This window comes from Perca flavescens, chromosome 10 (genome assembly GCF_004354835.1).
Source record: "Perca flavescens isolate YP-PL-M2 chromosome 10, PFLA_1.0, whole genome shotgun sequence".
NCBI classification, from domain to species: Eukaryota; Metazoa; Chordata; class Actinopteri; order Perciformes; family Percidae; genus Perca; species Perca flavescens.
The window spans coordinates 11,752,781-11,769,433 of record NC_041340.1 but is presented as its reverse complement, the minus strand read 5'-3'; the positions used below and the strand labels follow the sequence as shown (position 1 = coordinate 11,769,433).

The 16,653-nt window shown below is 38.2% G+C and overlaps 1 protein-coding gene across 1 annotated transcript; it reads right to left on the bottom strand.

Moving 5' to 3' along the window:
* Window positions 1-3,272: 3,272 nt before the first annotated feature.
* LOC114563363 (signal-regulatory protein beta-2-like) lies at window positions 3,273-5,310 on the bottom strand. The gene is made up of 6 exons (XM_028590217.1): window positions 5,268-5,310; window positions 4,791-5,120; window positions 3,896-4,255; window positions 3,635-3,742; window positions 3,490-3,536; window positions 3,273-3,407 (listed from the first exon to the last, which is right to left on the bottom strand). The coding sequence occupies exons 1-6, from the start codon at window positions 5,308-5,310 to the stop codon at window positions 3,273-3,275; spliced, it is 1,023 nt and encodes a 340-aa protein (XP_028446018.1).
* Window positions 5,311-16,653: the final 11,343 nt, after the last annotated feature.

The following is a 16,653-nucleotide window of genomic DNA, read 5'->3' as shown; positions in this document are numbered from 1 at the left end:
AAACTTAATTACTGTAAGAACATGACCATGACAATACTTTAAATATATATATGGAGTAAATCTGACATTTCAACATATACTTACGCCACACTCTGAGCATCAGCAGTAAGTAAAACACAATCATAATTTTCTGGTTATTCCACTTGAGCCTGCTGTAATTTAGATGACATTATGAAAATGATTGACCATAATGTACAAGTGAACAGTTTCAGAGCAATCTGATTGGCCTCTCGTGTGTTGCAGTTTATAACCACGATGGAAAACAAATCATCCATCTTTCCAACCTAAACACATGAAACAATACCAGCAACACACTTTGGTTTCATGGTGAGTTTCTATAACTGACACTGAGAGTAAACACAAGATAATATGTCTTTTAAACTTGACATCTCCAGTTTACAATGCAGGGTTCCTGTTGTTGTCTCCAAATCCACTGAAGGCCATACATGACACACTGCAGAAAAGTCCCATATGAATCTCATTTTGTGTAGATGTGTTGTTTGTGTGTACATTTAAGGATTGTAGAATTTATAAAAATGAAACTTCCTGAGATCCTGTCAATTTGTGGCTAAAGCTTGGCTCTTAAAAGTAGCCTTGGTATTAGATTCCCAGTGTGTAATCCATGCAAAACTATTTTTAATCAACATACTTTTTCAGAATTTTCTGAATGGGATGCTGTCTGAGGAAAAGAACCAAGCCTGAATTGCTTGCTGCCGATACAAGCCATTTTGTGTGTTCATGCCATTGGGTGCCCATGTTTGTGCACATGGTCAGTATATACAACGTTCTCCCTTTCTGCATTCAATAACTTCTCTGTGTTACATAAAAAAAAAAAATCTAACTTTTAAATATAAATGCATCACATGTAATGCATCTCTAAATATACAGTATAGGCCTATGTCCTTAGGCCTGATAGAAAATCCTACAACAGTGCCTTTAACACTCAGTTAATCATTAATTTAAGTTTGAATTATGTGCATTTAAAAAAGATGAATCCAGCCATTTGCTGAAGTGACACACTAAGACAGAGGAGCCATCTTAAAGAGCCAGCCAATTCAGAAGCTCCACATCATCAATGATGACCCGCCCATCCACTGCCTGTCAGTCACTTCAGCAGGAAGAGCACAGCATACAGAGAAGGGCTGTCAAACCATCCATCCTCTATACTCACTTCTTTTCAGTGGAGGTAAAAGGCAGCAGCAGAGAGACACTCTCACAGTATCACAGCAACACATTCACCTGGAGGTGATTTACAGTTTCTGACCTGCATATTTGTATCTGAGGGAGATGTATAGAGAATTAAAATGGATACAGCCTCTCTGCCAAAACACACTTCGTACTGTCACACATAAACAGATAAACACACATTCACAGTCAAAACAAATGCATGGAAACGTTAGCGCTGTTGTGGTTGGGCTTCAAACTAAGGTGTCAATACAAACTACTTTTCTCACTCTTTGTTTTGGCCTTAGGAGGCAGGCCGTTTGACCTTTGTTTTTTAAAGGCAAGGAATAACACTGTTATTTTTTATGATTAATTTAATATCACAACAGAGTTAGGCCATTAGATTGTAAACAGTGAGCGATATTTTGAAATCAATTCTGTTTTTTATCAGAAGCCAGTGGAGTGATTTAATTAAGTATAGGATTAATGTGTTTGGTTTTTTGAACTGAGAGCCCTCTATCTCTCATACTTAGGTTTACCTGGGAGCTCTTCACATCTCATATCCTGTGGTTTTGGCCACATTTCTTCTCACCTTGCAACTAGAGATTTAGATGTGGGTGTGTCAGGTGATAAATATTCTGCCAATAGTCCTAAGGTGTGCAAGGAGCGTTACTATTTTTATTTATCAGATTCTCTGGACATGAAATATTTTATACTCATAACACAAGAAAAATATATAAAACTGACTGTTGAGCTGGTACATCTGTTACTGCATGATAAATGGGTTTAAAGTAAAAAGATGATGACTGAGAAATGACATAAAAGAAACTATGTTAAGATCACTGTAGAGCAATTCATATTCTAGATCTGGTCTTGATGTTACAGACCTAATCTTGCCAGAAAGAATGAACTCTGCAGCACTGAATTTCTCAACAAGGAAAGTGAAAAGAGGGATGAGGAAGAAGAGAGAGTCACCACCAGAGTGTGTGTTCTCTGTTGTTAGAGCAGATTACCACAACCAGCACCAGCCCTCTCTGTAGACAGAGCAGTCTGTGGAAAAGTTCCAGAGTCTCTACAGAGAGCTTCAATTTGGGTGGGACGTAGTTTTTTATTCCCAATTGCCATCTAATAGTAGGGTGATGGTGCTTGTTGTCAACATGTCTGTGTTAGCTTTTGTTGTTTTGTTGACATAAAAATTGATATTTATATTGTCGTTTCATATGGAGTAACTGCATCTTCAGTCATCACAAATACTTTAAGAGCAGCAGTTGGCCTGTGAAACACTGTACCTATCAGGTTGTTAAGGTTAGAGACTTAATAAATTCTGTTTTGTTATCATTTAAATGTTGGATGGATTTCAGTGATTCTGGCAAATGATAGAGAATCTGCAGCAGAACCAACACTTGTTTTTTGTAGAGATCACACCAAAAGCAACAGTTTGGCAAACAAACAACAATGGTCTTTTCTTTATTGACATTGTTTGATAAAGTAACACATCATGTTTACAAATAGTTACACAGCAACACAAAAAATACAGGTTACAGGTGACACAGAGTACTAGTCCGAAATCAGTGTTCTCTTTCTTAAAATTGTTACCTTCAATTTTAGAATTTGCCAACACTGATCCAGTGGAAAATTCCATATTTACAATTACTCCCAGTTACAGTAGAAACCTTATTATTTATATGTATTTAGTTTCTTTTTTCTTTTGTAGCAAAATTGAGAATATCAAACAAACAAACAAATTACTTTGCCATTTTCTGTTTAAGCAATTTTTGGGGGAAGGCATTTTTGCCCTTTATTGAATAGCAATAGTAGCGAGAGGATAGAAAATGAGGGAGAGATAAATATTGAAATTTAAAAAAAGTTTTCCAGCTGGACATGAATCAGGGCTGTTGCTGCTTGTGTTCTTTACCCGATCCATATGCCATCAGGGCACCCTGATATGTAACTTTTAATTGTGCACATTTGCATGAAAGAGACACAAGTTAAATGTTAGTCAAAGTGATATATAGACTAACGCTTACAGCATTACCTCAGATAAACCCTTTAGCTCCAAACAGACTAACATACAGTACCAACTGATGGCAAACAGACCTGTTAACTCACTAATCCAACCCAAAAGCCTTGACAGCAGCGTAGCTCCTCTGTCTCTCTGCTGCTTTTGAATCCTTTATCGCACCACATCCAGTTTTCATCACAGTGAAGACGACAGCAGAATAAATACTTCTGTCTTCATCTCTCTGAGGAAATGTGAGATGACAAAGTAAAATAACTAAAATAACTATTTTAATAAGGTTACTTCTGTACCGTTGTGTTTTTTACCTGTGGAATTTTCTGACCACCACTGTGTTTTTGCTCGGCAACAGCAGCTGAAATTATGAAACAGAAAATATATAGATAATAAATACAGATGCAGTAGTTTTTATGTAATACTGTTGGACAGAGAACTATGAGTAGTTTCTATTACCACTGTTTCTCTGGATGGCGTAAATGAGGACGGCTGTAACAATCAGACTTATGGCCGAGATAACCGAGAAAATAATTGTGTTGGCCTTCTGTGACCACACGCTGGTTCCTGAAACATTATCAAATGGAAAAAACAATAAGTAAAAGTAAATGGTGTTTAATTCAACTCCTGGTTGTATCATTTTGCTTGTAAAATAATATAAAAATTAATATTTTAAAATAAAAACACTTTAATAAGCAAATTTACTTAGTATACAGTTACCTTCAATGTCCAGTTTAGTTCCATCTCCAAATAATATCTCCCCACATGTGGCCACAGCACAGTAGTAAGTCCCATCATCAGAGGAGCTGATGTTCTTAGAGAAGCGATAAACACAACTCTTCTGAGTGTCAGATCTCTTGTCACATTCATTATGTCTTCTTCTATCAGTGTAGATGATGTCTGGATAAGATTTATTTGATCCAGCTCTGAACCAGAACACACTGTCATCTCCTGGACACATCTTGTTCCCAGAGTCGGAGAGGACTGAACACTGGAGAGTCACAGAGTCTCCTGGACGGACTGGATCAGATACTGTCGGCCACTGAACAACAGTGTAGTTTGATGTCCTCTGAGTATTTCCTGCGTCATACAAAACTGTGTTAAAAGGATTTCCAAGCACATTTTGAAAGCCAAAGTAGAATTTAAGTATATCTCAAAAGCGACTTTAGTAGTTTGACATGATATTCTGTTGAAATGTAAAACATTTGGAGCCCTTTTAGTCCAGTGCATGTGTTCTCAGAGGAAAATACGGTTGTTGAAACATTGATTGGACCTACGGGAGTCATTGACAATCAACCTATTCTGTCGTTTAGATATGAGGATGTGTTGGACAAAACACAGGAACATGTTTAGTGTTAAGTGGCTGAAAAGATTATTTTGTCAAATAATTAAGACAACATATACATAGCGACAATCAGGTATTCACATACATTTGAAAATAATTAGATGACCTGTGTCTGTATATTTAATTGGATTGACATGGGAAGTTTTTAGATTTTTTTCAAAACTTGCTTGTGATCCTTATACAGTTATTTTTCTTAAACATTACCACAGTGAAGGTTTGGATCAGTGTCTGAGGCATTTGCTAAATTCTATAAAAGTAGATCATAATTACCTTTTATTAACAAATATGTCCCACTCCATACAGGACTTGTATTCCACTCTGTGGATGCACAGTGATACATTCCCTCATCTTCTTGGATTGTCCTCAGGATGGTCAGGTTGCTAAAATTGTTATCATTGTTCATTTCCAATCTTGATTCAGGAAACTCTGGTTCATATGCAGGTTTTGTAGATTTACCCTTTCTAACAATTAATTTCAGAGTTTCCCCGGCACTCTGCTTGTACCAGTTGAGCTGTGGACGGCCAATCCCCTTATCAGGCAGAGCACATGTGAAGGTTGCAGGTTCACCAAGTTGAACTGTGGTAACTGGAACTAGTGAATCTAAAATAAATGAAAACATACAATACATGAAAAAATAAATGACAATGCATAACATTTATCATGCAAAACCTCCTTATGCACAGTTAACATGCTAGTTGGCATGCAAATTCTTAACTGAATACTTGCACGGAATAAAATAGCACTTACATCCTTGATGAAGAACAAGCAGTGTAACCCATAACAGGATCATCTTGACATTGTGTCTTGTTAGAATAATTGTTGGCATTTCAGTGAGAAAAGGAGTGATGTCACAGGGCCATGAACATGTATGTCACACTCTCAAATGCATCTGATTGGTTATCACAGAATAAATATTCAAAAGTGCACTTCCTGTCACATTGGTCTCATCCTGGCCTTTGAGAAGCATTTCACCTCATTCTTCTCTTCACACACCAGGTGTTGGACCAAAGGTATTGTTAAATGTGTAAAAAGGAAACTGGATTTACAAAAGCATAGACTAGCTGTCAAATGAGTTACATTGTGCTTCATGTCAGAAAACAAAGCATCACCAGCAAGGTTATTATAGTTTTGCATTTTTCATTAGTTGTTATTTTTAATTCGTTTATTTTTGTTCAGTTTAGTTTTTATAGAAATTTTGCTAGTTTAGTTTAGTTTTTATTTTTTGAAAATGCTTAGTTTTAGTCTTTTTTTTGTAATATGGGTTATTTGTCAGGGGCAAGATTCAAAAAGGTCAGCAGCTATCGGGTCACTGGTGAAAGCACACCTGTAGTGTTCTCTGTCCTACGGTTGTCTCCGTCATGCTGCCTGGCCCTGTACCCAAACATCCATGCCCTGTACCAGGGTTACCTTCTGTTTCGGGGAAAGGGGGCTTTGCGTTCTCCTTTACCTCGTTAAGGTAAGCTAGGTTAGCCTCCTTGTGTGCGCTTCTCAAATGTACTTTCAAATTCGTGGGATTTTTCCATTTGATAAATTTTCCACATATTTTACCACCTTCCACTGCAAGGCACTTGCTTTTATGTGACAGAGTCATAATCAAACAGGACTCTGCTGCTTTCTTCCGACTTTCAGTACCGCCATGATGCCAGGCGAAGGGCATGGACTATGTTGTGTTCTCTTTGACATGGATTGTTGGAAGTCCAGTGTGATAACAAGAGTGCTAGAATGTATGCCTTGTTATAAGTTTATCTACAGAGGGTTTTCATTAGTACAGCTAATGGGTCAGATTTTTTGTAGAGATCACACCAAAAGCAACAGTTTGGCAAAAAAACAACAATGGTCTTTTCTTTATTGACATTGTTTGATAAAGTAACACATCATGTTTACAAATAGTTACACAGCAACACAAAAAATACAGGTTACAGGTGACACAGAGTACTAGTCCGAAATCAGTGTTCTCTTTCTTAAAATTGTTACCTTCAATTTTAGAATTTGCCAACACTGATCCAGTGGAAAATTCCATATGTACAATTACTCCCAGTTACAGTAGAAACCTTATTATTTATATGTATTTAGTTTCTTTTTTCTTTTGTAACAAAATTGAGAATATCAAACAAACAAATTACTTTGCCATTTTCTGTTTAAGCAATTTTTGGGGGAGGCATTTTTACCCTTTATTGAACAGCAATAGTAGCGAGAGGATATAAAATGAGGGAGAGATAAATAATGAAATTTTTCAGATTTACCAGTGACTTCCAACCACCTGAACACAAAGAAACACCTAATGCCAGAAAGTATGCAGTTTATTTTACTTATATTCTGTTATACTCTTTCTTTATCTTTTGGCAGTCTGTAGTCATGCTAATGGCTCTATGAGGCTGTATTGTACTTAGGCATCAGCATGCTAACATGCTCATAATGACAATGCTATAACATGCTGACAAGCAGCAAAATGCTTGGGTGTAACATGTGTTGGCATTTGCTAATTACCACTAAACACAAAGTACAGCTGAGGCTGATGGGAATGTCAATAGTTTTGCAGGTATTCAATCATAAACCAAAACATTAGGCACATTGATATTGTCATTGGTGCAAGAAAAAAATGTCAGGTGATGTCTATCCTTATTAGAGTTCATCCTTTGGGCACCATGAATATTTGTACCAAATTCCATGGCAATCCATTCAATAACTTTTTAGATATTTCCGTCTGGACCAAAGTGTTGGACTGACTGACCAATGGACTGACTGACTAGAGTCTATGCTGCTTACAAGGGTACAAATAAGATTATAATTTTTTTTTAACATTCCCTATGGAGTGCCACTATGTTCAGTTCTGGGTTTATTACTTTGAGTCATAAGCCGTATTTACATTATTATGCCTTCTCTATACTGTGTATGTGGTGTGTTGCAATGGTCTTACACTGATGTATATGGTGTTTAGAGCAGCACTGTGTCAAAAGTTCAAATTTGTTGAACTTTGACCTGGGTTGAGCTGACCTTTGAGAGCAAAACCAAAGTATACTATACTGCAGTGCTTGAAGTGGGTCAGTACCCTCAGCTATGGAGTACTAGCACTTCTGATTTTTTTTGTTTTGAGTAGCCGTACTTCATATGATGTACAAGTCCCTACGTATAAACTAAAACAGTGGTTCAAATTTGCATGTTGAAAACACTTAAGAATGCCAAAAGAAAAATAACTAAACAGCGGAAATTTTATAATTTTATATCAGTTTGATATTATTGAATTCACGGTAACTTCAGGGCTGGCTTCAGTACTCTTGTGTTTATATGTATTAGTCACACCCAATGCGGGGAATTTTTCAAATTTGACATGAATCTGGATTGCATCACCATGTTTTGTTACTAACGCTGAAATGAGTAAAAACTATAAAAATAATGTAATATATCAGTATTTGAATCTACCGAGTAATTATTTTTAATAGTCGTTTATATTAAGTTGCAGTCATTCAATAAAAAAGTCTTTAATTTCATTATCAGTTTGGTAGCTCTTCATAAAGTATATTTATTTATTAAGAAGAAAGCAACAATACACGACCACCAATTCCTGTTAGTACAGTACCTTTGCATAGCATTGACACAGACAGCACGTATGTAATGCAGGCTAATGGAGGAAGATAACAGACTTGAAAGTTCATGATGTACAAAGGGAAAGATAAGATAATCTTCTCAGAGTTAAAAACTTCAGAGTGTCTATTTGCACCCCGGTACGAATAGCCTCGGCCACACAGCTGAGCTATTCACACCCTGTGATGTAACAACAAAAACCTGTTGCTCGCATGCACCAAAATCATGGCGGACGTTCTAGCAGAAACTGGCATATTAGGAAAGTTTTGACTCCAAAGTTTATAACAATTGAATTTCTAGCGGAAAATTGATACTACAGTTGCGCTTTCTGTCTTCAGAGAAAGCATACAACCGTTAGTTTGTTAGTACCTATTTTTTGTATACAGTATGGTTACCGAGTCTTGAAGACACCAAGTGGTAAACAGTTGTATGACATCCAATAACAACTTATAGGTGAGTGGTTAGAGCACTGAGCTTTGGTCTGGGAGTCTGGAATTCAATTCCCTAGTGAGGTGATCTTGTTTTTTCATTTTGGATTAGATAATTTGCGTGCAATTGCGCAAGTCAGGGCCTGTGAACACAATTTTTTTTCTGCAGGGTGGTAGGGGAAGACTCATGAATATGCCTGCTCTGGTTGGGTTGGTTAGGTTTAGGCAAGAGGAATGGGATTGGTTATGGTTAGGGTAAGAATGTCAGGGCAATAATATTCCAAAAAGGTGTAATACATGAGTAGTATGGATAACTGTGTGTAAATATATGCCAAGGTACTGTAAATGCACAGGGGTGCAAATAGCATACATTGATATTTGTACCAGACGGGGTATTAATAGAACACATTGCTGTGTGCACCGGCAGGGTACAAATAGCATTAATTTGTAATTTCACCAGGGTATGAATAACATTCATTTCTAATTGTACCTCGGTACGAATAGCACTTCTAATTGCACCAGGGTACAAATAGCATACACTGCTAATTGTACCAGGGGTGCAAATAGCCTCACCCTAAAAACTTTGATAAGAATGAAACAAATGTTTATAGATATGGGAACCCTACAGCACAGGTTTATTGCTAAAAAGCTTAACTATTATATTACTTTTACAAAACATAAATATAATCTTATATGAAATTATGGCTATTACATGTTTTTTATTATCCAAAATAAAGAATGTTTTACCAACTTTAGAAGTAAATTTTTTTTACATGTGCAGACAGAAATGAGTAGCAAATCTAGTGTTTAGTGTTATTCCAAGGTCCAAGGGTCCTCTGTTTTTGCATCCCTTGTCCCTCCTTTGCTAGCTTTCCTACTAGTAAATATTGGTGCAGAATAAACCAAGTCCTCATCTGCCTGAGAAAATGTAAGAAAAACGGTTATGAGACGACATATTTTTACACATGCAGAGAGAAAAACATTCTGACAACTTTCCAGCTACATCTTTCCTTCATATACCTTACCTGCTGACTTTGCTGATGACCACTGGCTGTTGCAGCATTTGTTTGCAGTGCAACAGCAGCTGTATTATAAAATAAAAACACAGCATTAATGTGAATCCACATTTGCCAAACACCATTTGATGGATATATGTATGAGTGACTTTGCTTACTGTTGCAACAACCACAAGATCTTTTCTTGAGTTTTGTTACGTGTGTTTTTCCTCTGCTTTCTTGTGTCCTGATCCAGGTACCGCCCTCTCCATCTGAGGGGTCAGGCACACCTGCAGAGGCCTCAGCAATCAGGCGGACTGATATAAAGCTGCAGGGCTGCAGGGATGAAAGCGGACGGGGGCCAGTGGACCTGATAGCCGAGCAGAGTTGTGTCGCTGTCGGTCATGAACCAGAGCTGTGTGGTGCTCTTCGTCTTGTCATTACTCCCTCAGTGGAGGGATTGTGTTTGGTCCTTCACCCCCTTTCTTTTAAGGTGGTTGTTTTGTGTTAATAGTGGGCTCATTCATGTCTAAATAGTTTAATGGTACGAATGGTTCTGTTTCCTTTCTTTCTTTGAACACCCAGCTTATTATTTATTGTTGCTCCCCTTTTCCCCTGGACACCACAAATGAAGCTTGGCGTAAGTTCTTACAGGAAGACTTCAAATCTCTTGTTTTATCACTCCTAATTGACTCCTAATTCCATGGCCTCCATCGGATTCGGCTGTTTCATTGTTAGCTAAACCAATCACATTCAGCCATGTATCACAAGCCAATCACAGCATGACATCCTGTTTTAAATTTTCTCTCTCCTCTGAAGTTGTCAGCTGTCGTTTCAGGAACAGAGTGCGTCCCGCCTCCTCCCCTTCAACCACCGGTCGGCTCACCCACGTACTCCGGGAATCGTCAGCTGAATGCCAATCTTGATTGGGTCCTGGGTGCCTTCATCACCACCACCAGTGTTTGGACTCCATCGGGGGATATGTTTGGGTTCACTACCCCTTTTATAAAATATGGATTCGATGGAGTCTAATATCCAGAGACTTTGCACATTTCATTTTTCATATTTTGTCCTGTACAATAAACATGTTCATATTTGCAAGGAAATCTCTCCTGATTGAAATGGAGACGTAACAAGCTTCTTGATTGAATAAATGAGAAAGGATATAACAGTCAGACTTATAGCCAAAGCAGCACCTAACAGACAGAGAACTGTATGGTCCTTCTGCGAGTCCTGCATGTTGACTGCTGACACAATATGAAAAGTTAACAATTAGTGAAAGTGTAATTAAGAGTAATTCATACATATTTAACGTTGTGGTACTTGACCTTAATTGAACACACACATATTCTAATTATCTTATGTTTAAATACAATGCAGTTACCTTCAGTTTCGAGTTTTGATCCGTTTCCAGAAAATACCTCCCCACATGTGACCACAGCACAGTGATAAGTCCCGCCATCAGAGGAGCTGATGTTCTTAAAGAAGCTGTAGATACATTTCTTTGTCGAGAGTCCCTCTGGATTCTTGAGTATTATTAAAATCTGGGTCACATTGATGTGATCCAGCTCTGAAACAGAACACACTTTGTTTTTCTGGACAAGTTCTCAGAGTCAGAAAGGAGTAAACACTGCAGAGTCACTGAGTCTCCTGGACCGACTGGATCAGATGGAGGGACAGCAGTGGGATCAGGTTCTGGTCCTGGGAAATTTAATAAAGTATAAAACTTCAAACATTGATTTTCAAACAAAAGACAACTGTCACCATACTTTTTAAGAATACATCTGTAATGAAATTAAGGAATGCATTGCATGCTCCTTTTAAAAATGTGAAGTTGTGTTGATGTATTCTCATACAGTAGTAAACTGCAGTATCACTTAGCCTTGCTTTTGTAATATGCAGAACAAATGTCCCAGGCTCCTCTATGGCTGTAATGCGAGGATCACTCTCAAAGCTAAATGTTTTTCCTAAGACTTTAGGAAATTCTCCAGAAACGAACCTGATCCAAAACAAGCTTCCCGTAGACAAGTGCGAGTACAAGTCAGTCTCACATCGCCTCCCACACCAACAGTTCTGGTCTCAAAGATCTGATCATCTGTGAATCCTGAAAATATATATAATACATTAACAATGGAGAAATAGTTCAACTGTATTACTCTAAAATAATAACAATACTTTAAACATACATCTGTCAGTCAATCTGATATTTCTAACAAATACTTACGCCCCACTCTGAGTATCAGCAGTAAATAAAACACAATCATCATTTCCAGGTTATTCCACTTGAGGCTGCTGTAATTTAGATCACATTATGAAATTATTCATCGTAATCTGTACATCAAGTGGGAGGGGGGGCTGTTACACCATCCTACCACTACACCTGCTAAATACCTACTCAGTGAGTTAAAAGGCTGGAGCAAAAACTTTGATTCAACTGACCTGCATGTTTTGATTTGAAGTAGGGAATCTATGTAAACCTGGGGGGAGATAAAATAATATTGGATTTGAACCCAATGACCTTGTGGTAGACAGCATGATTATTTTATTTTTTTTAATAAAAAGGAAGCTTCTTACAGTGACAGGAACATCTGACAAGTTAATGCAGTCCAGTACACCTCAAACACGAGACGTTACCAAAATAGAGTGGGGGTTTCTAGCGCAAAACATTTGTCAGACTGCTGCGTTGTGGTTTGGGGCCTTCATCGTGGTCAACATTTTGTTGATCGCATGCCAAAACATGGTTTAACAATAAAGTTGTTCTTATTACACAATAAAAAATGGACAATAAAAAATGACCATATAGTTAAATCCTTATCCCCTGACACAAAGCTGTGTCCAACCCCTGTACACATAGCATACAAATGAAAGAACGCAGGAAAACAAACAAAAGCAGAATATACTTTCATGTACTTTGTGTCCTGCTTTGTACCATCTGCTTTTTCTTAGTGTGCACAGCACTGCTTGCACCTGAGAAACACAGACGGACACAAATAGACACACGTTCAGTCACCACTGAAAAACAAATGATGCAACAAATGATGCATGGAAACTTCAGCATTGTTGTGGTTAGGCACACACACACACACACACACACACACACACACACACACACACACACACACACACACACACACACACACACACACACACACACACACACACACACACACACACACACACACACACACACACACACACACACACACACACACACACACACACACACACACACACACACAGCCCCAGTCATACTATATGACCGGCGCTTTTCATTGGTAGTTGCTGTCAGAGATGGGAATGGGAGGTGCTAATCATTCACTTGTCCCACCCTGGTCTTCTTCCAATAGATGGAGTTTGAACTGTGATCTTAAGTTAATTTGCCCTATTATCTGCCAAAGCAATGACAGCCTTGCTAAAGTCACTTGATGCAGTGATGGACTGGAAGCCTGTTTTAATTAATGGTGAATGAAAAAAATCTACATTAAAACTAAATAAAAAAATGAACTAATATGCATCTGTGATAATTAAAGATTGCATATAGTTGCTTCTTTACAAACACACAAAAGATAGACATTATTTGTACTTTGATTGAGCACATTAACAAACACGACTAAAACTATAATTTAGCCTGCTGAAGCCTCTTGTAGCTCTTCCCTCACTACACATCCTGTTGAAACCCATAGTCAGGTCTGTTCTGAGTAAACAGGCTTGATGGTTGGTCAAAGGGGGGAGAAATGGCCCACCTCAGGTTAGGTCTGTCAGTGTAGCTGTTGCATGTGGCTTTGCTTGTTGTTCTCACAACAGACATGCAGAAGGCCTTTACAAAGTGCTGTCAGAATAGAAAGAGGGAGGAGTTTATTCATTTGAGTAGCAAGTTGCGCGCTGACACACATATATATATATATATATATATATATATATATATATATATATATACACATATATATATATATATATATATATATATATATATATATATATATATATACACATATATATATATATATATACACATATATATATATATATATATATATATATATATATATATATATATATATGTGTGTATATATATGTTTCAGCTTAAAGCTGTTATATACTAGACGCATCCAAGCCGGCCGGCGCGTCCGATTTGTGGCGCGCGAGCCGAGGTCGCGCACAGCTCTTTTCTTTTTCAGTGGCGCGCGACAAAGCGGAAACAGGAGGCCTGAATGAGTAAGCCGACAAGCAGATGCCAGGACTCTCAGAGTGACTACAAGTCTGAGTTAAGATGAGCTCTTTTATGGTGAACGAAAGGCTTGATCCGACAAAGTAGCTCACTGAATCAAATCAAAGCACTGACGTCAATGCTGCTGCCAGTTCCGCCATTGTTTACCTTTTTCTTCTTCTTCTAGTCCGTAGAAAGAGCAACGTCGGTAATCTTTGCTCATTAGCGCCACCGCTGTTCAGGAGAAGACTGCAACTAGTGTCGCGACCACCAGCGCAGGTATAAATACTCACGGAGATTTCATGACGTCACATATGCACGCGCCAGCTCGGCTGCGGTTACTGTAAAACAAGCTTTAGACTGGTTAAACACAGGTGTTACTAGTAACACGTTTAATTAAAATCATATCTGAAATGGGCCCGTCCTTAATCTTACTGGTTTCACTTTCACTTTTCCTGCTATGAAAACTCAAAATGTCCGTTTGTGAAATACGTTTTATAAAACGGATACATTTGGGAACGATAAACAGCAACATTCAATAGTTCTTGCAAGACTATAAAGTTTTAGGTTAGCAATATGAGTACTGGGAGTTCACTGCCAGTATATCATGGGAGCCTTGTGTATTTGGTGAACAAACAAAATAAAGACATGACATTGTACACAGAAATTGTAGTTATCCCCTGCCCACCAACATAAACACACATACCCAAAGGAGAGAGAGAGAGAGAGAGAGAGAGAGAGAGAGAGAGAGAGAGAGAGAGAGAGAGAGAGAGAGAGAGAGAGAGAGACAGGCAGAGAGATGAAGGCAAGCTAGCCATAGGCCTGAGAGAACAGGGAGGTCCCATGCTTGCTTTTAAAAGACAACACAGTTGTGGTACATCTTATGTCACCAGAAAGTTTGTCCCAGAGAGTAGGCCCAAAATAACTGAATGCACCATCATCAGATTTAGCCTTTAGCCTTTAGATTTTGTAAGCAGTGAGCAGGTCAGAGAAGTCATTAGGACCGAGGCCATTAAATGATTTGTAGCAATGAGCAACATTTTAAAATCAATTCTGTATTTTATCCAAAGCTAGTGAAGTGATCTAAGTACAGGAGTAATATGTTCGGTTTATCGAAACGAGAGCCCTCTATCTCTCACATATAGATTTACCAGCGAACTCTTCACATCTCATATTCTGTGGTTTTGGACACATTTCTTCTTACCTTGCAACTCTCCTTCAAAGCTGCAGACTACCTCCTACGCTGTAGCTAACATTATTTCAAAAATTCCCTAAACACAGGAAGCAAAACAGCTAGCCTACACTGAAAGGGGACAATGCAGCTTTCAACAACTCTAATAGTGTCTTGTTTACATGATGCATCTCATCAGCTAGCAAGGGAGCCACCACTACATCCAAAAAAACATCAGGTTTTGTTCAGTTAGAAAAGTGTGCTAAGATAACAATGTGTCACTGTGAGAATAGGACTTCAGCCATTCAGTGGACTACCATTTTGAAGTGACCATATTTGGAGGAGAGGGTGGAGCTGAGGAGGAGCGAGGGGTGGATCTGACTGACACCAGAGGATATCGCCGTGGTAGCGACTTGTCTATCACAAGGGAGCGACGCCCTAAAACATATCCCTGCTTTTTATCCCTGGTTTACTGTAAATGGGAATCAAAATTTACAAAAGGAACATCATGCTGTAATAAAGAGGACTTTAAACTAGTGATTGAGGCCATAAACTCATAAGGAAAATGTTAACTGAGGTAATACATTGAGTGAGAATTAGGGGCATTTCAATTAAGACTTCTATATAATCAGACTTTTTGCAACCAGTGGAGTCGCCCCCTGCTGGCCATTAAATAGAATGCAGGTTTAAGGCACTTTTACATTGGCTTCACTTTTTAGGCCCGGAGTTTGACTGTTGATTGCAACCTCTAAATACACACATACAGTGTGTCAGAAAGACTGATTTAGCAGAAACAATAAAAAAAAACACCGGCTTTTGAAAAAACAACAACCTAGAACATGTAGATTTCCTATCAAATGAAAATGGATCACAGGTTTGCTAAATGAAGGGGGAAGGTCATTTTCTACATTTCAGCCAATCGCTACGATTTCTGCTTTGTAAACCTTGATCAACTCACTACATCTTCCATTTGGTCGGTGAGACATCAGTAGTGTAAGAGAAAGCTGCTGCACCACAATGATCAGAAGACTGGCTGTTTTGATTCTACTTAGTACCATGTGTAAGTGCAATTCTTAACTAGTGTGAGACCATGTACTGTACTGTAATAATCTAACAGGAAGCCATTTACATTATTTATTGTCTTTGTTCTCTCGTGTTTAAACTGTTACTGTTTGTCTGTTTATTCTTCAGACCTGATTCAAACTGCAGAGGTTCCTCACCAGATCTCTTTGACTGTGGTTGAAGTTGGTAGAAATGTAACTTTGGAGTGTCCAGTTTCTGAGACGAGAGGCAATTTCTTTTACTGGTACAAGCTGAAATTGGTGGCATATTAATTATTAGTAAATAATTTAACAACCCACGTTTCACAGCTACAAAAATGGATGCTCAGTATTTTCTTTCCATTACAAATACCAGCAAAGAGGACGAAGCAACATACTTCTGTCACTATGGAGCGACATATTCAGGGAGATTTGTCAATGGCATCTTCTTGGCTGTGAACGGTAAACATCTTTTACTTTCAGTGTTTGTGCCAAGTTTTTATGTCAAGCAAATCATTTAAATCATTTTCTTTTCTTGTTTCTTTTGATGTATTTTTGAATGAATCACACAGATCGTAATCAGCAGAAATCTGTCTATGTGAAACAAAGTCCGGAGACTGAGTCGGTTCAGCCGGGCAACTCAGTGACTCTCCAGTGTCCCCTTCTCTCCAAGACCAAAGGAAACATTCTTGGAGTCCTGTTGGCCTGCT

Bases quoted from the DNA above. Each gene is read 5' to 3' on its own strand.
- LOC114563363 (XM_028590217.1), bottom strand. From the start codon at position 5,310: ATGATCCTGTTATGGGTTACACTGCTTGTTCTTCATCAAGGAT. The intron at 4,256-4,790 runs GTAATTATGATC...TGTATGACGCAG, and splicing joins GACATATTTGTTAATAAAAG to GAAATACTCAGAGGACATCA. The intron at 3,408-3,489 runs GTAAAAAACACA...ACATTTCCTCAG, and splicing joins GTGGTCAGAAAATTCCACAG to AGAGATGAAGACAGAAGTAT.